At 50.2% G+C, this 15,907-nt stretch overlaps 1 protein-coding gene across 3 annotated transcripts in view; it reads left to right on the top strand.

The window, feature by feature from the left end:
* Window positions 1–15,907, top strand: part of PRKCB (protein kinase C beta) — a 268,543-nt gene that overhangs the window by 224,389 nt on the left and 28,247 nt on the right. For all 3 annotated transcript variants that reach the window (XM_087729053.1, XM_087729052.1, XM_087729054.1), the window contains 2 exons: window positions 3,933–4,013; window positions 4,138–4,245. In XM_087729053.1, the coding sequence (XP_087585179.1) occupies window positions 3,933–4,013; window positions 4,138–4,245 (189 nt within the window). The remainder of the gene's footprint in view (window positions 1–3,932; window positions 4,014–4,137; window positions 4,246–15,907) is intronic.

Below are 15,907 nucleotides of genomic sequence, written 5' to 3'. Positions count from 1 at the left end.
ATTGACTCTGAATTCTGCCCCTTCACATCCAGCAAAGTCTTTCAAAGGAGGATTTACAGTCACAGACCTTATCTGGCTTGGAGAGCTGCCAGGCCGATATCTGCAAAACTTGGCAAGGAGTTAGAGTTAGAGTTAGAGTAATTTATTTATATGCCGCCCTTTTCCCTGGGGGGACTCAGGGCAGCTTACAACTCGAAAAGGGGGGGAAAACAAACAATTAACACATAAGACAGTACATCATTAAAAGCACAACATTCATACTATTCGGGTGGGTTACAGTCTTTAACCCCAGGCCTGACGGGATAGCCAGATTTTAAGGGCTGTGTGGAAGGTCTGGAGGGTGGTGAGGGTACGAATCTCCACGGGGAGATCGTTCCATAGGGTCGGAGCTGCCACCGAGAAGGCTCTCCTCCGCGTAGTTGCCAGTCGGCATTGACCGGCAGATGGGACTCGGAGGAGGCCTAATCTATGGGATCTAATTGGTCGGGTGGAGGTAATTGGCAGTAGGCGGTCTCTCAAGTACCCAGATCCACTACCATGAAGGGCTTTGTAGGTGACAAGTAGCACCTTGAAGCGTACCCGGAGATCGACCGGTAGCCAGTGCAGCTCGCGGAGGATAGGTGTTATGTGGGTGAAGCGAGGTGCACCCACAATCGCTCGCGCGGCCGCATTCTGGACTAGCTGAAGTCGCCGAATACTCTTCAAGGGCAGCCCCATGTAGAACACATTGCAGTACTCCAGCCTAGAGGTCACAAGGGCACGAGTGACTGTTGTGAGAGCCTCCCGGTTCAGGTAGGGGCGCAACTGGTGCACCAGGCGAACCTGGGCAAATGCTCCCCTGGTCACAGCTGACAGATGGTGTTCAAAAGTCAGCTGTGGGTCCAGGAGGACTCCCAAGTTGCGGACCCTGTCTGAGGGGCGTAATATTTGACCCCCCAGCCTGAGAGATGGAATACTTGCCGAATTAGTGGGAGGGAAACACAACAGCCACTCGGTCTTATCTGGGTTGAGCACAAGCTTGTTAGCCCTCATCCAGTCCCTAACAGCTTCAAGGCCCTGGTTCATCACGTCCACCGCTTCATTGAGTTGGCACGGAGCGGACAGATACAACTGAGTATCGTCCGCATACTGGTGGTATTTTATCCCGTGCCGCCGAATGATCTCGCCCAGCGGTTTCATGTAGATGTTAAAAAGTAGGGGGGACAAGACCGAACCCTGCGGCACCCCATATGTTAGGGGCCTAGGGGTCGATCTCTGCCCTCCAACTAACACCGACTGCGACCTGTCCGAGAGGTAAGAGGAGAACCACCGCAAAACAGTGCCTCCCACCCCCACCTCCCGCAGTCGTCGCAGAAGGATACCATGGTCGATGGTATCGAAAGCCGCTGAGAGGTCAAGGAGAACCAGGATGGAGGCGTGGCCTCCGTCCCTGGCTCTCCAGAGGTCATCGGTCAATGCGACCAAAGCGGTTTCTGTGCTGTAGCCAGGCCTGAAGCCAGTCTGGAATGGGTCCAGATAACTAGCTTCCTCCAAGGACCGCTGGAGCTGAAAGGCCACCACCTTCTCAACAACCTTCCCCACAAAGGGGAGGTTGGAGACTGGACAATAGTTGTTAAGAACGGCTGGATCCAAAGATGGTTTCTTCAGGAGGGGTCTCACCACCGCCGCCTTAAAAGCGGGGGGAAAGACCCCCTCCCAAAGGGAGGCGGTAACAACCGCCTGGATCCAGCCCCGTGTCACCTCCCTGCTGTTAGCAACCAGCCAGGAGGAGCACGGGTCCAGTACACATGTGGAGGCACTCACAGCTCTCATGGCCTTGTCCACGTCCTCAGGGGCAACAGCCTGAAACTCAACCCAGCGATGGCCTACCAGATTATCCCCCTGTGCCTCGGCTGGATCTGCGAAATTGGAGTCCAAGTCCGACCGAAACCGAGCAACTTTGTCCGCTAGAAACTGGACGTAATCCTCAGCCCTACCCTGCAAAGGATCCCCCGTATCCCTCCTATTTAAGAGGGAACGGGTTATCCTGAACAGGGCGGCTGGGCGCAACTCAGCGGAGGCAATCAAGGGGGCAATATAGGTTCTTTTCGACGGCCTGATTGCCCTGATGTATTCCTTGATGCAAGATGTTAAAAGTGCTCGGTTCGATTCGGATTTATTGGATCTCCATAAGTGCTCTAGGCGTCTCTTCCGGCGCTTCCTCTCCCGGAGTTCCTCAGTGAACCAAGGGGGCCTCCTGGATCCACTGCCTCGGAGCGGCCGTAGTGGCGCAATCCGGTTAAGAGACTCCGTCACTGCCGAGTTCCAAGCAGCAACCAGAGTCTCCACCGGACTGTGGGCGAGGGTATCAGGAATAACCCCAAGCTCCGTCTGGAACCTCAAAGGGTCCATAAGTCGCCTGGGGCGGAACCACCTGGTCGGTTCCTCCTCCCTACAGTGGGGGTTTGGTCTCCGAAAGTCAAGCCTCAGTAGGCAGTGGTCTGACCACGACAGGGGTATGATCTCGCTACCCCTCAGACCAAGATCACAAGTCCACTGCTCCGAGAGGAATACGAGGTCGAGCATGTGACCCGCTGAGTGGGTTGGGCCCCGAATTACTTGGGTCAAGCCCATGGCTGTCATGGAAGCCATGAACTCCTGCGCTCCATCAGAGTGTTCACCGAGCGAAGGCAGATTGAAATCCCCCAGGACCATAAGCCTGGGGAACTCAATTGCCAGCTCGGCTACCGACTCGAGGAGCGAGGGTAGGGCTGCTGCAACGCTGTTGGGAGGCAGGTACGTTAACAGCAAACCCATTTGACCCTTGAGGTCCAACTTCACCAGCAGGGACTCACACCCGACAAGCTCCGGAGCAGGGATCCTACGAGGTACTAGAGACTCTCGGATAACAATAGCCACACCCCCACCCCTTCCCTGAGCTCTCGGCTGATGGAGCACCTGAAAACCTTCTGGGCACATCTCTACGAGGGGGACTCCTCCCTCCGGGCCCAGCCAGGTTTCAGTAATACATGCCAGGTCTGCCCTCTCGTCTAAAATTAAGTCCCGGACGAGGGGAGCCTTATGAACTACAGACCTGGCATTTAGCGACAACAGCCTGAGACCAGGGTCCTGATTACTCGCGCCATCTGGCCTTGGAGTGGGACTCATAGGGCCGGAAGGAGGGATCTCTGTAACGTAGCGAGCCCTCCTTCCCCGGTAATGGCCAGCCCTAAAGTCCCCGCCATATCTGCCCCTCCCTGTTACGACCGTGATGCTCCGGCCCACTCTCTTGGAGAGTCATGAACCAATTAAGCGAACTAATTGTCTCCTGCAAACTCCACTCCCCTTCTGCTGCTCTGTTATTCCCTCTGGGAGGGGCCAATCACTGTTCACCAGTGGCCTTACTTCCAAGTCGACCCCTGTTCTTTAGCTATTCCCTTCGCCTGGCAACTCTGCGCATGCGCACACTGGGAACAGGCTCCAACTATTTGTCTGTCTCACTAATGTCTGACTCTGAAAGCAGCTGATAACTGGTAGATGGCGCTGGCCCCCTCTCTGCCTCTGACACAGAGCCCTCATCAGAGCCTTCCCCAGACTCCAGGACTGGTCCATGTTCCTCCCCAACCTCCTCACTGTCCGAATCTGCTGCCAGCTCTGAAGGCCATTGGAGGGTCACAACACACATGGCTATGGCACTAAGAGGGCTATGGACTTAGTCCCACAATGCAGTGGCCCCCAACCTTTTGGGCTACATGGACCGGCAGCAGCACATGGTGGCATACAGAGGTGGGTGGGGACGACAACAGGTTTGCACTCTCAACTTAATCAGGTGCATGTGCAAATGAAGCTTCAGATGCTTACCCATCACTTGTGTGGCCCTGTTCCCAACAGGCTGTGGATCAGGGGTTGGGGACCTTTGCTATAATGGTGATGTGATTTCTGTTGTCTTTCAGATAATTGCCTATCAACCCTATGGGAAATCGGTGGACTGGTGGGCCTTTGGCGTCTTGCTCTATGAGATGTTGGCGGGACAGGTAATCCAGGCTTATGCTGTGGGGGGGAGGGGGTTGCCTTTGAGGTGGAGCATCCCCAGAGCTCCCTAGGAAACAGAGTGGGTGCCTCTGAAGCCCCTTCCTCTTCTGCTCCCCAATTACACAGGCACCTTTTGAAGGAGAAGATGAAGATGAGCTTTTCCAGTCGATCATGGAGCACAATGTGGCCTATCCCAAATCCATGAGCAAAGAAGCAGTGGCCATCTGCAAGGGGGTGAGTGACACCTTCAGCTCCCTGGGGTTGGGGAGGAGGGAGCACATTTGTCCCCACATTCATAGCATGGGAGGGGCTACGTTGCGGATAGGTGGCAGCAGCTATGATGGGGTGCCATGACACAGGAGGGACATGGCACTGAATTTCCCACTGAGCCCTTCTCTGAGTGCCACAAGTTGAGCTTTCTGCAGCGGTGAAATTCAGCAGGTTCTCACAGGTTCTGGAAGGGAGCAGAAATTTTGAGTAGTTAGAGAACCAGCAAATACCACCTCTGGCTGGCCCCAGTGGGGTGGGAATGGAGATTTTACAATATCCTTCCCCCAGGAGAGGGGAGGAAATAGGGATTTTGCAGTATCCTCCCCCTGCCACGGCCACCAAGCAATACCCACAGAACCGGTAGTAAAAAAATCGGAATTTCACCACTGGCCTACTGGCTCCATTTCCTCATTCCCAGACTATTGGAGCTGCTTTATTGGACTGCCATTGTCTGTCTTCTTTTTCTGCATCCTGTTGCAAATGAAACCATCGCATGTGCAAGACTGATGGGGCTCTGAAGTACTACTGTATGAGGCTTCAGCTGGATTTATGGCTGGGACAAGAGCTCCGTGGCATTTCCTTGGTTGAGCTTGAACAGGATAAAAACACAGCTCAAGGCTCTTACGGTGGAAATCCCAGTGCCGAATGAAATATATTCCTCTTCTCCCTTTGGATTGGGCAGAGCAGATGGGTTAGAATTTTTCAGAAAATGTCTCACTTAATAGCAACCAGAATGATTAGGAGACGGGCAGGATGGAGGCTGGAAGGGAACAGCTAAAGCTGAGGCCAAACTATTTTTCTCTCTTGTTGTCAGCAAAAGTAATGAGGGGGTCTCGCTGAGTCCTTCCACCCGTTAAGTAATTGACAGCGTAAAGGCTAAGTAATCCTGAAATAACCTCAGTAATTGAAGTCCAACACACTGTGACTGACTTGGGTTTTCTTTTAGATCCAGCCACGCTTCCCCCTCCTGCCCTCCATATGCACCAGCGACCTTCTCTTGCTGGAAGGTCAGAGGAAGTTCCACCATTGGGCTTCCTCCCAGCGCTCCCCCGCCCCATTCCCACAAGTCAATTCTGTGCAGCCCCAGGGTCCCACCAATCTGTGGTGGGGAAAAGCTGCTCTGCAGGGGCTGGATTTGGGGGAGGCCTGTGAGGCCTCTTGTGGGTTGTTGGGCAGTTGACCTTCTCAGAAAGGAGTGTTCTTGTGCCTCCTTTTTCTCCCTCTCAGATGCATTCAAGTCATTGCTCCAATAATGGAGAAAATTCGTAGCTGAGGGTGACATGAGGGGTCCTTGGTGCTCTCTGAGCTTGGTGGATTTTTTGCAGATGTTTCATTACCCAAACTAGGTAACATCATCAGGGCTATTGCTAGTCATTGCTCCTTCCATCATTCATTCATTCATTCATTCATTCATTCATTCATTCATTCATTCATTCATTCATTCATATATTCATTCATTCATTCATTCTATCTCTGTCCAATTGCTCTAGCCCTCTTTCTTAAAAGCAACACAGGGAATCCCAGAGTGATCAGTTCTTGCTCCAAATGGCCCTCTTTCTCAATCCCCCCACTCATCTCTTCTCGGCCCTGACAAATTTGTATGGGCAGGAAAGAAGCCGAGAGTAAAGATGAAAATAATGCAAGATGTACATGAGAGAGGAGGATTGAAACTACCTAACTTAAAACTATATTATGATGCAGTGGCACTATCTGTAATTAGTGATTGGACTCATTTAACTAATGATAGAATATTGAATATTGAGGGACACGATCTGGTATTTGGCTGGCATGCTTACCTGTTATTCAACAAAAAATTGGACAAGAATTTTAAAAGTCATATTTTAAGAAATGCTTTACTGCGGGTCTGGAAAAAATACTAATATAAATTAAATGACAAGATACCCATGTGGGCAATTCCTAGACACGCAATTGAAAATATGAATATAGCACAAAAACAGGATAGAATTACCTACAGACAGCTTCTTATCTTGGAAAGGGGGGTACTACAATTAAAATCCTTAGAGGTATTAAAAGAGGAGAAGGTAGTTCAAACATAGTTCCAGTATGGGCAATTACAGGCTAGGTGGAAAATAGATTAAAAAATTGGTTTTATTCAAGTTGAGGATAATCTGTTTAAACAACTAAGAGATCAAAGCTTAATGCATATAAAGAGGATATATAATGTATTAATACAGATGGATTTGGAAACAGAATTAGTTAAAGATTGTATGATAAAGTGGGCTCAAAACATTGAAGAACCAATAATGTTGGATACATGGGAAAGAATCTGGGTAAGAAATGTGAAATTTACACAAGCTCAAAACCTGAGAGAAAATTTTTATAAGATGTTCTATAGATGGCATTTAGATCCTAAAAAGCTGGCTTCTATGTATCCGAACTTACAGCCTAAATGTTGGAGATGTGGCTCTCTCAATGCTACATATTTTCATATATGGTGGACCTGCCAAAAGGTTAAGGCATTTTGGATAAAAATATGGTGGATTATGCAAAATATCTTTAAAAGAAGGATAAAGTTTACTCCTCAGTTATTCTTACTAGGTATATGTACTGACTTTACAGTGGTAGAGACTAACAATTCTGCACCTAATAATGGCAGCAAGACTGTTGGTGGCGCAATACTGGAAGAAGGAAGACTTGCCTACAACTCAAGAATGGACATTGAAAGTTACAAACTTAGCCGAGATGGCTAAAATATCGGCATATCTTAAAGATCACTCAAATGAGAGATATAAATGAGACTGGAAAAAATGGATTGACTATATACAAAATAAATATGGGACCAAGAAATTCCAGTTAGCCTATGCTTAAGATCAGAAATGATTTAAATTGTTTAAAGTTAGTTCAGCAAGAAGAAGCTAAGGTCAATGTAGAATGTCATTAATTTCTTCTTGGCCCTGGGGAAAGCCGCTTATCAAGCAGAGCCCATCGCTCCACGCCTGCCTGCAGTAACTGGAGCTTCTCTGTGGGGGGGGTCTACACAGAGGGGCCTTGAGGAGACCCTCAGAGCCCTTTGGCTGATGGCTGGTGGTCCTGCACAGGGCCTGGGCTCCTGCTCTGCTCAGATGAAGCCTGCAGCCATCCTTCTCTTTTCCGGACCTTGCTGGAAGGGGTGGGGGGGAGCTCTGTGCAGTTCATCATCCAACAGGAGCCTGGCTGGACTTTCTTTGAATTCAGTGCCTTGAGGTTCCCCATGGGAATTTTGTGGCCAAATCTCCTCGGATCCTGAGGGACGTTCCCAGGCTGTGCAGAAGCAGCAGCAATTGATAGATAGGCGAAGACCCGTGTTTTGCTTTTCATGGCAGGAAGCAAATATTCTGGCCAAAACTACTTTCAGGTCACAGCAGCATAAAGTGGGGAGAGATCTCAGAGGCAATCTAGCCCAACCCCTTCTTCAGGGAAGGATCCTGCCAAAGTATTTCAGATAGAAGGTGGTCCGACTCTGTTTGAAGACTTCCCACGCGGGGGATCATAGCACCAAGTGAGGCCATGAGGCTCCGTGACCCCGTCCTTCTCCTAAGAATTCCTCCTAATGGCTAACCTGCATCTACTTCCACTGGCCCTGATCCTGCCCTCCTCCACAGGACAACCCTTCAGACCAGGGGTCCCCAACCTCCAGGCCGCATCCCAATACCAGGCCGTGACCTGTTTGGAACTGGGCCACACAAGTGGCGGGCGAGTGCACTTACACGAGCAGCAGGTCCTGTGCTTGTGCATGAAGCTTCATTTGTGCGAGCGATGGACGTAGGCACCTGCTACTTGCACAAATGGAGTTGTGTGCGCTCGCGCGCATGCCTGCCACTCACACAAGACCATCCCCTCTTCCCTCCTGCTGCCAAACCAGAAAGGTTTGGGATTGCTGCTTTAGACCTGGAAGATGGGTATCATCTCCTTCCCATTTACTCTATGTGTGGGAGGCTGTAAGTCTCCACTAACAAATGAGCTCTGGTGGCTCAGTGGTTGGAATGCAGCATTGCAGGCAAACTCTGCCTACAGTCTGGAGCTCGATCCTGACCGGCTCAAGATCGACTCAGCCCTCCATCCTTCCAACATCGGTAAAATGAGAACCCAGATTGTTATGGGCAAGAGGCTGACTTTGTAAACTGCTTAGAAAGGGCTATAAAAGCACAATGGAGCATAAGTGTGAGCATAAGGGCTAGTGCTAGGGCTATAACTATCTTGCCCAGCCCTCCTCTGAATTCGGCTCACTTGGCTCCAGGGCTTTTCAGACTTTTCAGTCCTGGAACCTGGCCAAGGCAGAGAGGAGGAGAGCCACAGTTGTTCCTCAGCCCCCCCCCCCCCCAGCCCGGCATTTGCTACTCAGGGTGCATCCCTCAGACAGAAGGGGCTGGCCTTCCAAGAATGCCCCCCCCTTCTCTCTTCACTCCCTTGTTTTGGGCCAAGAGCCCAGCAGGTCTCAGGCCCATATGGACCCTGTGGTCAGCAAGTCCTGGGGGGGGGGCGGGGGGGCAGGAACAAGGCAGCGCCAGCCTCTCTGCCAGGCTGCGACTGAAACCATTCCAGGAAGCTGTGCCAGGCTCTCCTGGGGGAGCGATTTAGAGATAACCATGATGAACTTCCTATCAGTTTTATTTCCTTTCCTTGCAAATTGGCAAGAGATAAGACTGATTAAAACATCTGCTGGATTTTCAGTAATGGCTTTTCACACTTCTGGCAAATGCCAAGGCTGAATGGAAAGCAACCGAAGCGGGCAAGGGCAGGGAGGGGGAGCAGGCTGTGGACACCCCCTCCCTCTCCTGTCGCACTGCTGCCTTTATTTTGGCTGGAGGAAGATATGACACACACTTACATAATGCTATATTTGTGTACGAACCAAAATCATGCAGAGTGAAGTTGAGTATTCCCCCCGCCCCTGAAAACCTGGTGATGCCAGGCCCTTTCCTTCCTCATGGCAGCCTTGGCTTACAATGTTCAGCAGGTGTTCTGCGCTGATCAAAAGGGGAGGGATCCTTTCTATAACACCAGTGGTGGGTTGCTGCGGGGCCTGACTGGTACGGCCGTACCGGTAGTGGCCTAGAGCAGCAGAGAGCATACCGATACGGTGGTTCCTTTGGCCCACCCGCCTGCCCATGCTCTATAGCTGTATTTATGCCAAAAGGCACACTGCGCATGTGCGCACAGGCGTGGAGCCTGCACGCACTCCGACAAGCAGCTGGGTGTCACAGGCACAGCTCGGGAATGGACTGACCACGATTAGTGGTAGCGATGGTAAGAGAAGCCCACCACTGTATAATATGCCTTCTTGGTATCAGGTGTTGCATACATCCCCCATGCCCAGGCCTGGGGAACCCCCCACTCATCCACCCCAGCCCCAGGTAAGAAAGGAGGCTGGCCTCTGGGAAAAGCAGTGGGTTTATTTTTCAGCTGCTTCTTGTTGAGAGATTCGTGTGGCTCAAAAGCATTCGAGTTGGTTTGCCCAATGCATTCAACTTTGGCTGCAAGGGAGGACCAGAGCAATTCTCCAGGAGAAGGAGGTGACTTCCAGCTGTTGAACATGGAGCTTGAGCAGGAGAGAAAAAGAGAACTGGGGGGGGGGGCACATCCTGAGGCCCAGCTGGTTCTAGACCCCTCCAGAGGGAGGGCTCAAAAAGCTAGGAGGCTTGGCTGCTGCTCAGCTGCTTCTCAGCAAAGGAACCTCTGGCCCACATCAGCCACTGCAGCTTCCTGAGGTCTTCTTAGGGCCTCCTGAGTTACAGGACCATGGGAGTCTCCTCAGGTGCTGGCAGACCCTGAGAAGACAGGCCCTGGCGAACTGAGATGGGGCCAAGCCTAATGTGGCACTTCTGATCCCAGTCCTGTAGTTCTTCAGCCCTCTTGTACTGCAGGTTGAGCAGGACACAGCTTTTACTATCATCTCTGGAGTCTCTTTTCAGCTGCCCCGGAGCCCCTGGCTTGTCACACATGAACAGGAGTGCTTGCTCTCCCCCTCTGTGTGGGGACTTTCAGAGGCGCTTGGAACATCCCTCTATCCAGGTGAAGACCTGGCAGCACTGAGAAGCTTTGCCTCCTCTCCGCGCCCCTCCCCCCATGTTAGAGGCAAGGAAGTGCTCGCATCCTCAGTGCAACAGCCAGTTTTCTGGTCCCTGGCAGAGGGAAGCGGTGCCCCTGCTGGCAGGCTCTGCTGCAGCTCCTTGAGGAGCAGCCTCTCTGGCTGGCATCTTCCCAAAGGGAGCCAAACGGTGGGGCTCAACTGGCTGGAAATAGCTTTGCTTAAGTGAGGCAAGACCAGCCGAAGCTGCCTGGGATGTGCTCAGCCCTGGCAAGGCCCCCTCCCCCCCTCCAACACCCGTGTTTCCATCTGAGAGATTCCTCTTTGCTGAAAAGACACAACTTCATTCTGGTCCTCTGGCAGCAGCTGAGAAGTCCATCAATGCAGGCTGGCCTGGCAGAAGTCTTGCCTCCTGAAACCATACCCCTCCCTCCTGGAGAGGAGGAGGAAGAGGAGGAGGAGGAGGAGGAGGCAGCCCTGCACTTGGCAACGAAGAGCCAGGAATGGAACCGCTTGCCATTCCGCCTCCATCACATATGGCACAAGTTTAATTCCACCGAGCTCTCTTATGCCAATGAGCTTCTACTGCAGGGGATATAAAGAGACGCCGAGTGTGGGAGCCTGGCTGGTGCGGAATGAAATGGCTAATTCTGTGACAAGGGACATAGCCACAGAGCACCGGGTGGGAGGGGAGTAGCACAGAACCCCCTTCAGGCTGCAGAAGGAGACGGCCATTTCTTCATTCCCCCCCCCCCCCCAGCGTGAAAAAGCCAGCACTTCTGGCTCGTCCCTCTTCCAATCAGGCCTTTCCCCCTGCAATCAGATGCTAAAATCCACTCGGCCTCTTCATTCTGCTCTGTGGGAATAATTGAATAAGAAGGATGTGCGAATTTGCCAAGGGCTGGCATTTGCACATCGTAATTTCCTTCAAGCCTCACCCTGCTCCTGCTAGGTGGAACCTAGAGTTGTGCAAAGCTCTACTGTTCTACCCAGCTCCCCAAACACCACAAACCCTCTGAAGTTCACTCAAAGATTCCTTTATTCGGAGCCCCGGCAGCCCCATCAAAAAGTTTCTCTCTCACCGCAGGTTAATAAGTCCGTCCGGCAGGGAGATGAATAGTTGTCTGCCATATCAATTCATCTCCGCCTCCTGCCTTTTATCCCCAGAGCTAGGATGGGGCTTTGCTAGCAGCAGTGGCTTTTCTGTCTTCAGGACTGGCCCACAGATTTCCACTGCTCTCCTCTCCTCATCCTCTGGCATCAGGGACTGGACACTGGAACCAGCTGTTCTGCCTCTCCCTCAACAGCCACCTCCAGACCTGGGGGCTGTTGACTCTCCATCTGAGGGCTGATGGACGGTCCAGTCTCCACCTCTGTCTCTTTCAATGACCGCTCCATTCCCTCTTCCCCCTCAGGTTGCCTTGATGCTGACCCTGACTCCCACGCCGCTGCCTCCTCCTCTGATTTGGTTGCTGGAGGGGCCGGCAGCTGACAGGCCATAACATCTACTTATCAATTGGTCTTGTTGCCTCTGCCTTCACAAGGCTTCTCCCACTCAGCCAAAGGAGGCTTCTCGTAAGCAGACAGTGAAAGGATTTGGGAGTCTTGAACTAGGTGTCAACTGTCATCCCCTTCAGATGCACTGTAGGCTTCCCCTTCGCTCTGAGGCCATCGGCTTCGACTGCTGATTGAGCCCGACTCTTGGCTGAGGAGCAGATTGTAAGTTGCTCGTAGTAGCAAACAGACTCTTTGCTGCTCTCCTAATGCTGCTCTTTCCTGGCCAGATCCGAACTCTCAGTCTAGCCCTCCCCTCCTCCTGAGGCCCATGGCTCCTTCCGACAGGCCTGAAAAGGAAGCCGGTCTGCTCTTCTTGGGCCCCTCTTGGATGTCTCCTCCAAGGCTTATTGAGCCTTTGGATCCACCATCTGTCTTCCATCTCAGGAAGGAAGGAAGCCAAACGCCACTGCCAGGATATTAACATTTCTGCTGCTGCCAGATTCGCTGCCTCATCTCCCGCTTGCCAGAGAGGGTTTGGCTGGAGGAGGCTGGGGAAGATAAACAGCCATTGTGCATTCTCCGCTTTTGCTTAGAACCGGCTGTTTCATTAAGCCAAAGCCTTCAGGGCCGGAGGCTGCCAATTCCTCCGTGTTCTTGGTGTTAATGAAAAAGAGATTCCAGGAGCAGATCGTTATTCTTTGAACGGGGTGGCAGCATTTGTACTTAATTGCTTTGATGCTGTGGACTCGTAGATATTTCCTCCGCAGTAAGACTTTTGGCTTCTTATCTGTTGTTGGGGACGGGGACGGGGTCTGCTCAGACAGGGCTCCTTTGAGGAGGCAGAGGCTCTCCCCCTACCCTGCTCCCCATCAAAAAATACTAAAGCTCCAACCATGGTTAATAGAATTGCTGTCTTCTCTTGACCTTGCTCCATGCTATAAACTACCTCAAGGATGTTTTATACAGCAAATTGGACTTATTTTAGCATTGGGCAAACCCAGAATTTCTGTGTTCATCTTATTCTTCTAGATAGTGTGCATGTCAGGGTTCCAAATAGCATCCAAAAGTAAATCAGAATCAGAGGCAAAGGATTCTTCAAAGTTCCAATTTATGAAGAGAGCCACGTTGGCACATCTGGGAAAACCCAAATCTGAAAGCTTCCCGGTTTTCCCCACCCAGTTGGAAGTTCAAGATCTTGTCCCCACGCCCACAAGTCCATCACATGGTCCAATCTCCCACTGCCATGCTGGCAGTTCCACCCATCCAATTCTGGAAGTTCAAGATCTTGTCCCCACGCCCACAAGTCCATCACATGGTCCAATCTCCCACTGCCATGCTGGCAGTTCCACCCATCCAATTCCGGTCAGGTGCAGAGGTGCAGAGACAAAGGATGACCTTGGCTTTCTAGAAATCATTTTGTTATGGCTACATAGCATCTAACTCTGTACAATCCCCCCTCCCATTTTCCCACAATAGAAAATGCATAGTAGAATAACAAAGTGTGGCAGGTCAAAGATCCAAAATAAAAGATGGCTGCAGGCCTGACAGTGCATGCAACTGAAACCATCAACCCTGTACACAACTGATCTCCCAATCACTAACAAAATGAAATTCAGTATGGATAATGCTACTATTCATCATGATCATCATGATCAGAAGGGACTTTGGAGGTGTTGTACTCCAACCCCCTGATCAAGCAGGAGGCCTAGACAATTTCAGACAAGTGGCTGGTCCGTTCTCTTCTTAAAAATCTCCAGTGATGAAAAGTAAGATTTTGATCAAAGTAAGGCAAGAAAAAAAAAACTGTATAGGTACAGACCAGATGAAACTTGGCTTAATGCCAGTCACTGTGAGAGGGATCTTTGATTCCTGGTGAACAATCACTTAAATATGAGTCAGAAGTGTGCAGTGGCAGCCAAAAGAGCCAATGCAATCCTAGCAGAGGTGGGTTCCTATCTATTCAGTCCGGTTCGGCTGAATAGGTAATAACTCAGAGGGACACGTGACTGTACTAGGATCAGCAGTGCCATTTTGATTTTTTGTTCTGCAAATGCGCAGAACAATCTTCAGTTAAAAATGTAATTTTTATTCCTTTTTTAATGTTGTTCACATGCGCAGATTGTTTTAAATGAAAATGTGCATGCGTGTGGAGCGCAGTTTTTTTTTTTACTACCGAACCGGTAGTAATGGTGGCCGGAACCCACCCCTGAATCCCAGGTTGCATAAACAGAGAGAGAATCAAGATAACCTGAAGTGTTAGTGCCACTTTACAAAGCCTTAGTAAGGCCACACTTGGAATCTGCATCCAGTTTGGGTCAACACAATATAAAAAAGAAGTTGATACTCTGGGAAGAATGCAGAGAAGAGCAACAAAAATGATGCAGGAGCTGGAGGCTAAAACATATGAAGAACGGTGGCAGGAATTGGGTATATCTAGTATAATGAAAAGAAGGATTAGGGGAGATGTGATAGCAGTGTTCCAATATTTGAGAGGCTTTTCAAAGGCAATGGGGTCAAACTAATTTACAAAGCACTAAAAAGGAAGACAAGAAACAATGGGTGGAAACTAACCAAATAGAGAAGCAACCTAGAACAAAGGAGAAAATTTCTAATGATTAGAGCAATCAGCCAATGGAATAGCTTGCCTCCAGAAGTTGTGGGTGCTCCATCACAGGAGGCTTTCAAAAAGAGACTGGACAGCCATTTGTCCGAAATGGTATAGGGTCTGCTGCAGAGGGTTGGACTAGAAGACCTCCAAGGTCCCTTCCAACTCCATTGTTCTATGTTCTAGTTCCTTTCAACAATCTCCCTCTTGGAATGCCAGAAGGGTTTGTGTAGAACTTCTGAAAATGTGAGTTTCTATGTGTTCAAATGATAAGTAGCTGAGGGGTTGTGTGCACGGACCAGCAGCCCTTCCAGTTCTAATCCTAACTTTTTAAATGATGGTTAACTGGTCAATTCGCCAGTTGAGGATGATGGCTAGAAACAAATTTCCCCAGTGCTATAAAATCCCCAGTGCTGGAAATTTGAAATATAAGATTATGAGCAGTTTCCTGAAATTTCAGTCAAGACTGAAGTTTTCCTTGGGCATCTCGTTTAACTTTGCAGCATCTGGCCTAACACTGGGGCTGTTTGCGAGAGGTCCGACAGTTCCTCCTACGTGCCTGATTGAGCTTTGCAACACCAAGACAATGAGGGTGCAGGATAAGATGGTTTTCTGGGTACCAGTCTTAGGGGCTCCCTAATTTACTGAGATGAAGCAGCTGAAGCAACACGTAGAGCACCAGTGGTTTCAGATTCAAGAGTGAACATGATGGAGCCCTAGGACCTCATCCTCCGACTTAAATTGTGGTGACAAGAGCTACAAAACACCATCACTTTCCATGTTATATCAGCAGAATATTTTTCAGCAACCAGCTAAACCATAAACATCTGGGCCAGAAGAGTTTTTGTCCACTTCAGAGTAGGAGGTTCTAGGAGCCTCATCCATTCAAGATTGGATTGTTATGATGTTGCTTGGTGTTGCTGTTGAAGACTACATGAAAACTGCAATTTAACCAAAAATCCAGTCTGCCCGATCCTCCCTAAGAGCCACTTTATCCAGATAACCCCAGTCTTCTGGATCTTCCATTAATTACAGGTAGTCCTCCCTTAAGGACCCTTCATGCAGCAGTGCTTGTAATGGAGTAGGTAATGGAATGTGTCTAAGAAGGGGAAGTGATATGACACTCTACAGTAACACAGCAGGTTCTCCAGGGAGAATGGAGCACCTTCCAAAGACGGGGTGAGACGACAGACAGCACACACTGGAGTTGAATCATGGGAAGAGGAAGAGATTTAGGATAGCCACTCTAAAATCTACCAGGGTTCATCCATTAGATCACAGTCGCTTAGGTTGGTCTGACACGATTCTCTTTTTATGGTGTTAGCAAGTGAACAAGTGAACTTTGGCTGGATTGTGTGATGTCGTTCCTGGGCTAAACCTGACAGAATATGAGAACAATCTTGGAAGAGGGAGGTAGAGATATTGCCTAAGCCCGTGATGGCGAACCTATGCCATGGAGACATTTGTTAGGGTGCACGAGGCTTTGCTCTGTCAGC

This window comes from Thamnophis sirtalis, unplaced genomic scaffold, assembly GCF_051295495.1.
Source record: "Thamnophis sirtalis isolate CommonGarterSnake01/CBP01778 unplaced genomic scaffold, rThaSir2_p1.2 scaffold_14, whole genome shotgun sequence".
NCBI lineage: Eukaryota > Metazoa > Chordata > Lepidosauria > Squamata > Natricidae > Thamnophis > Thamnophis sirtalis.
Note: the sequence above shows the minus strand (reverse complement) of the source record. Positions and strands in the feature narration are given on the sequence as shown.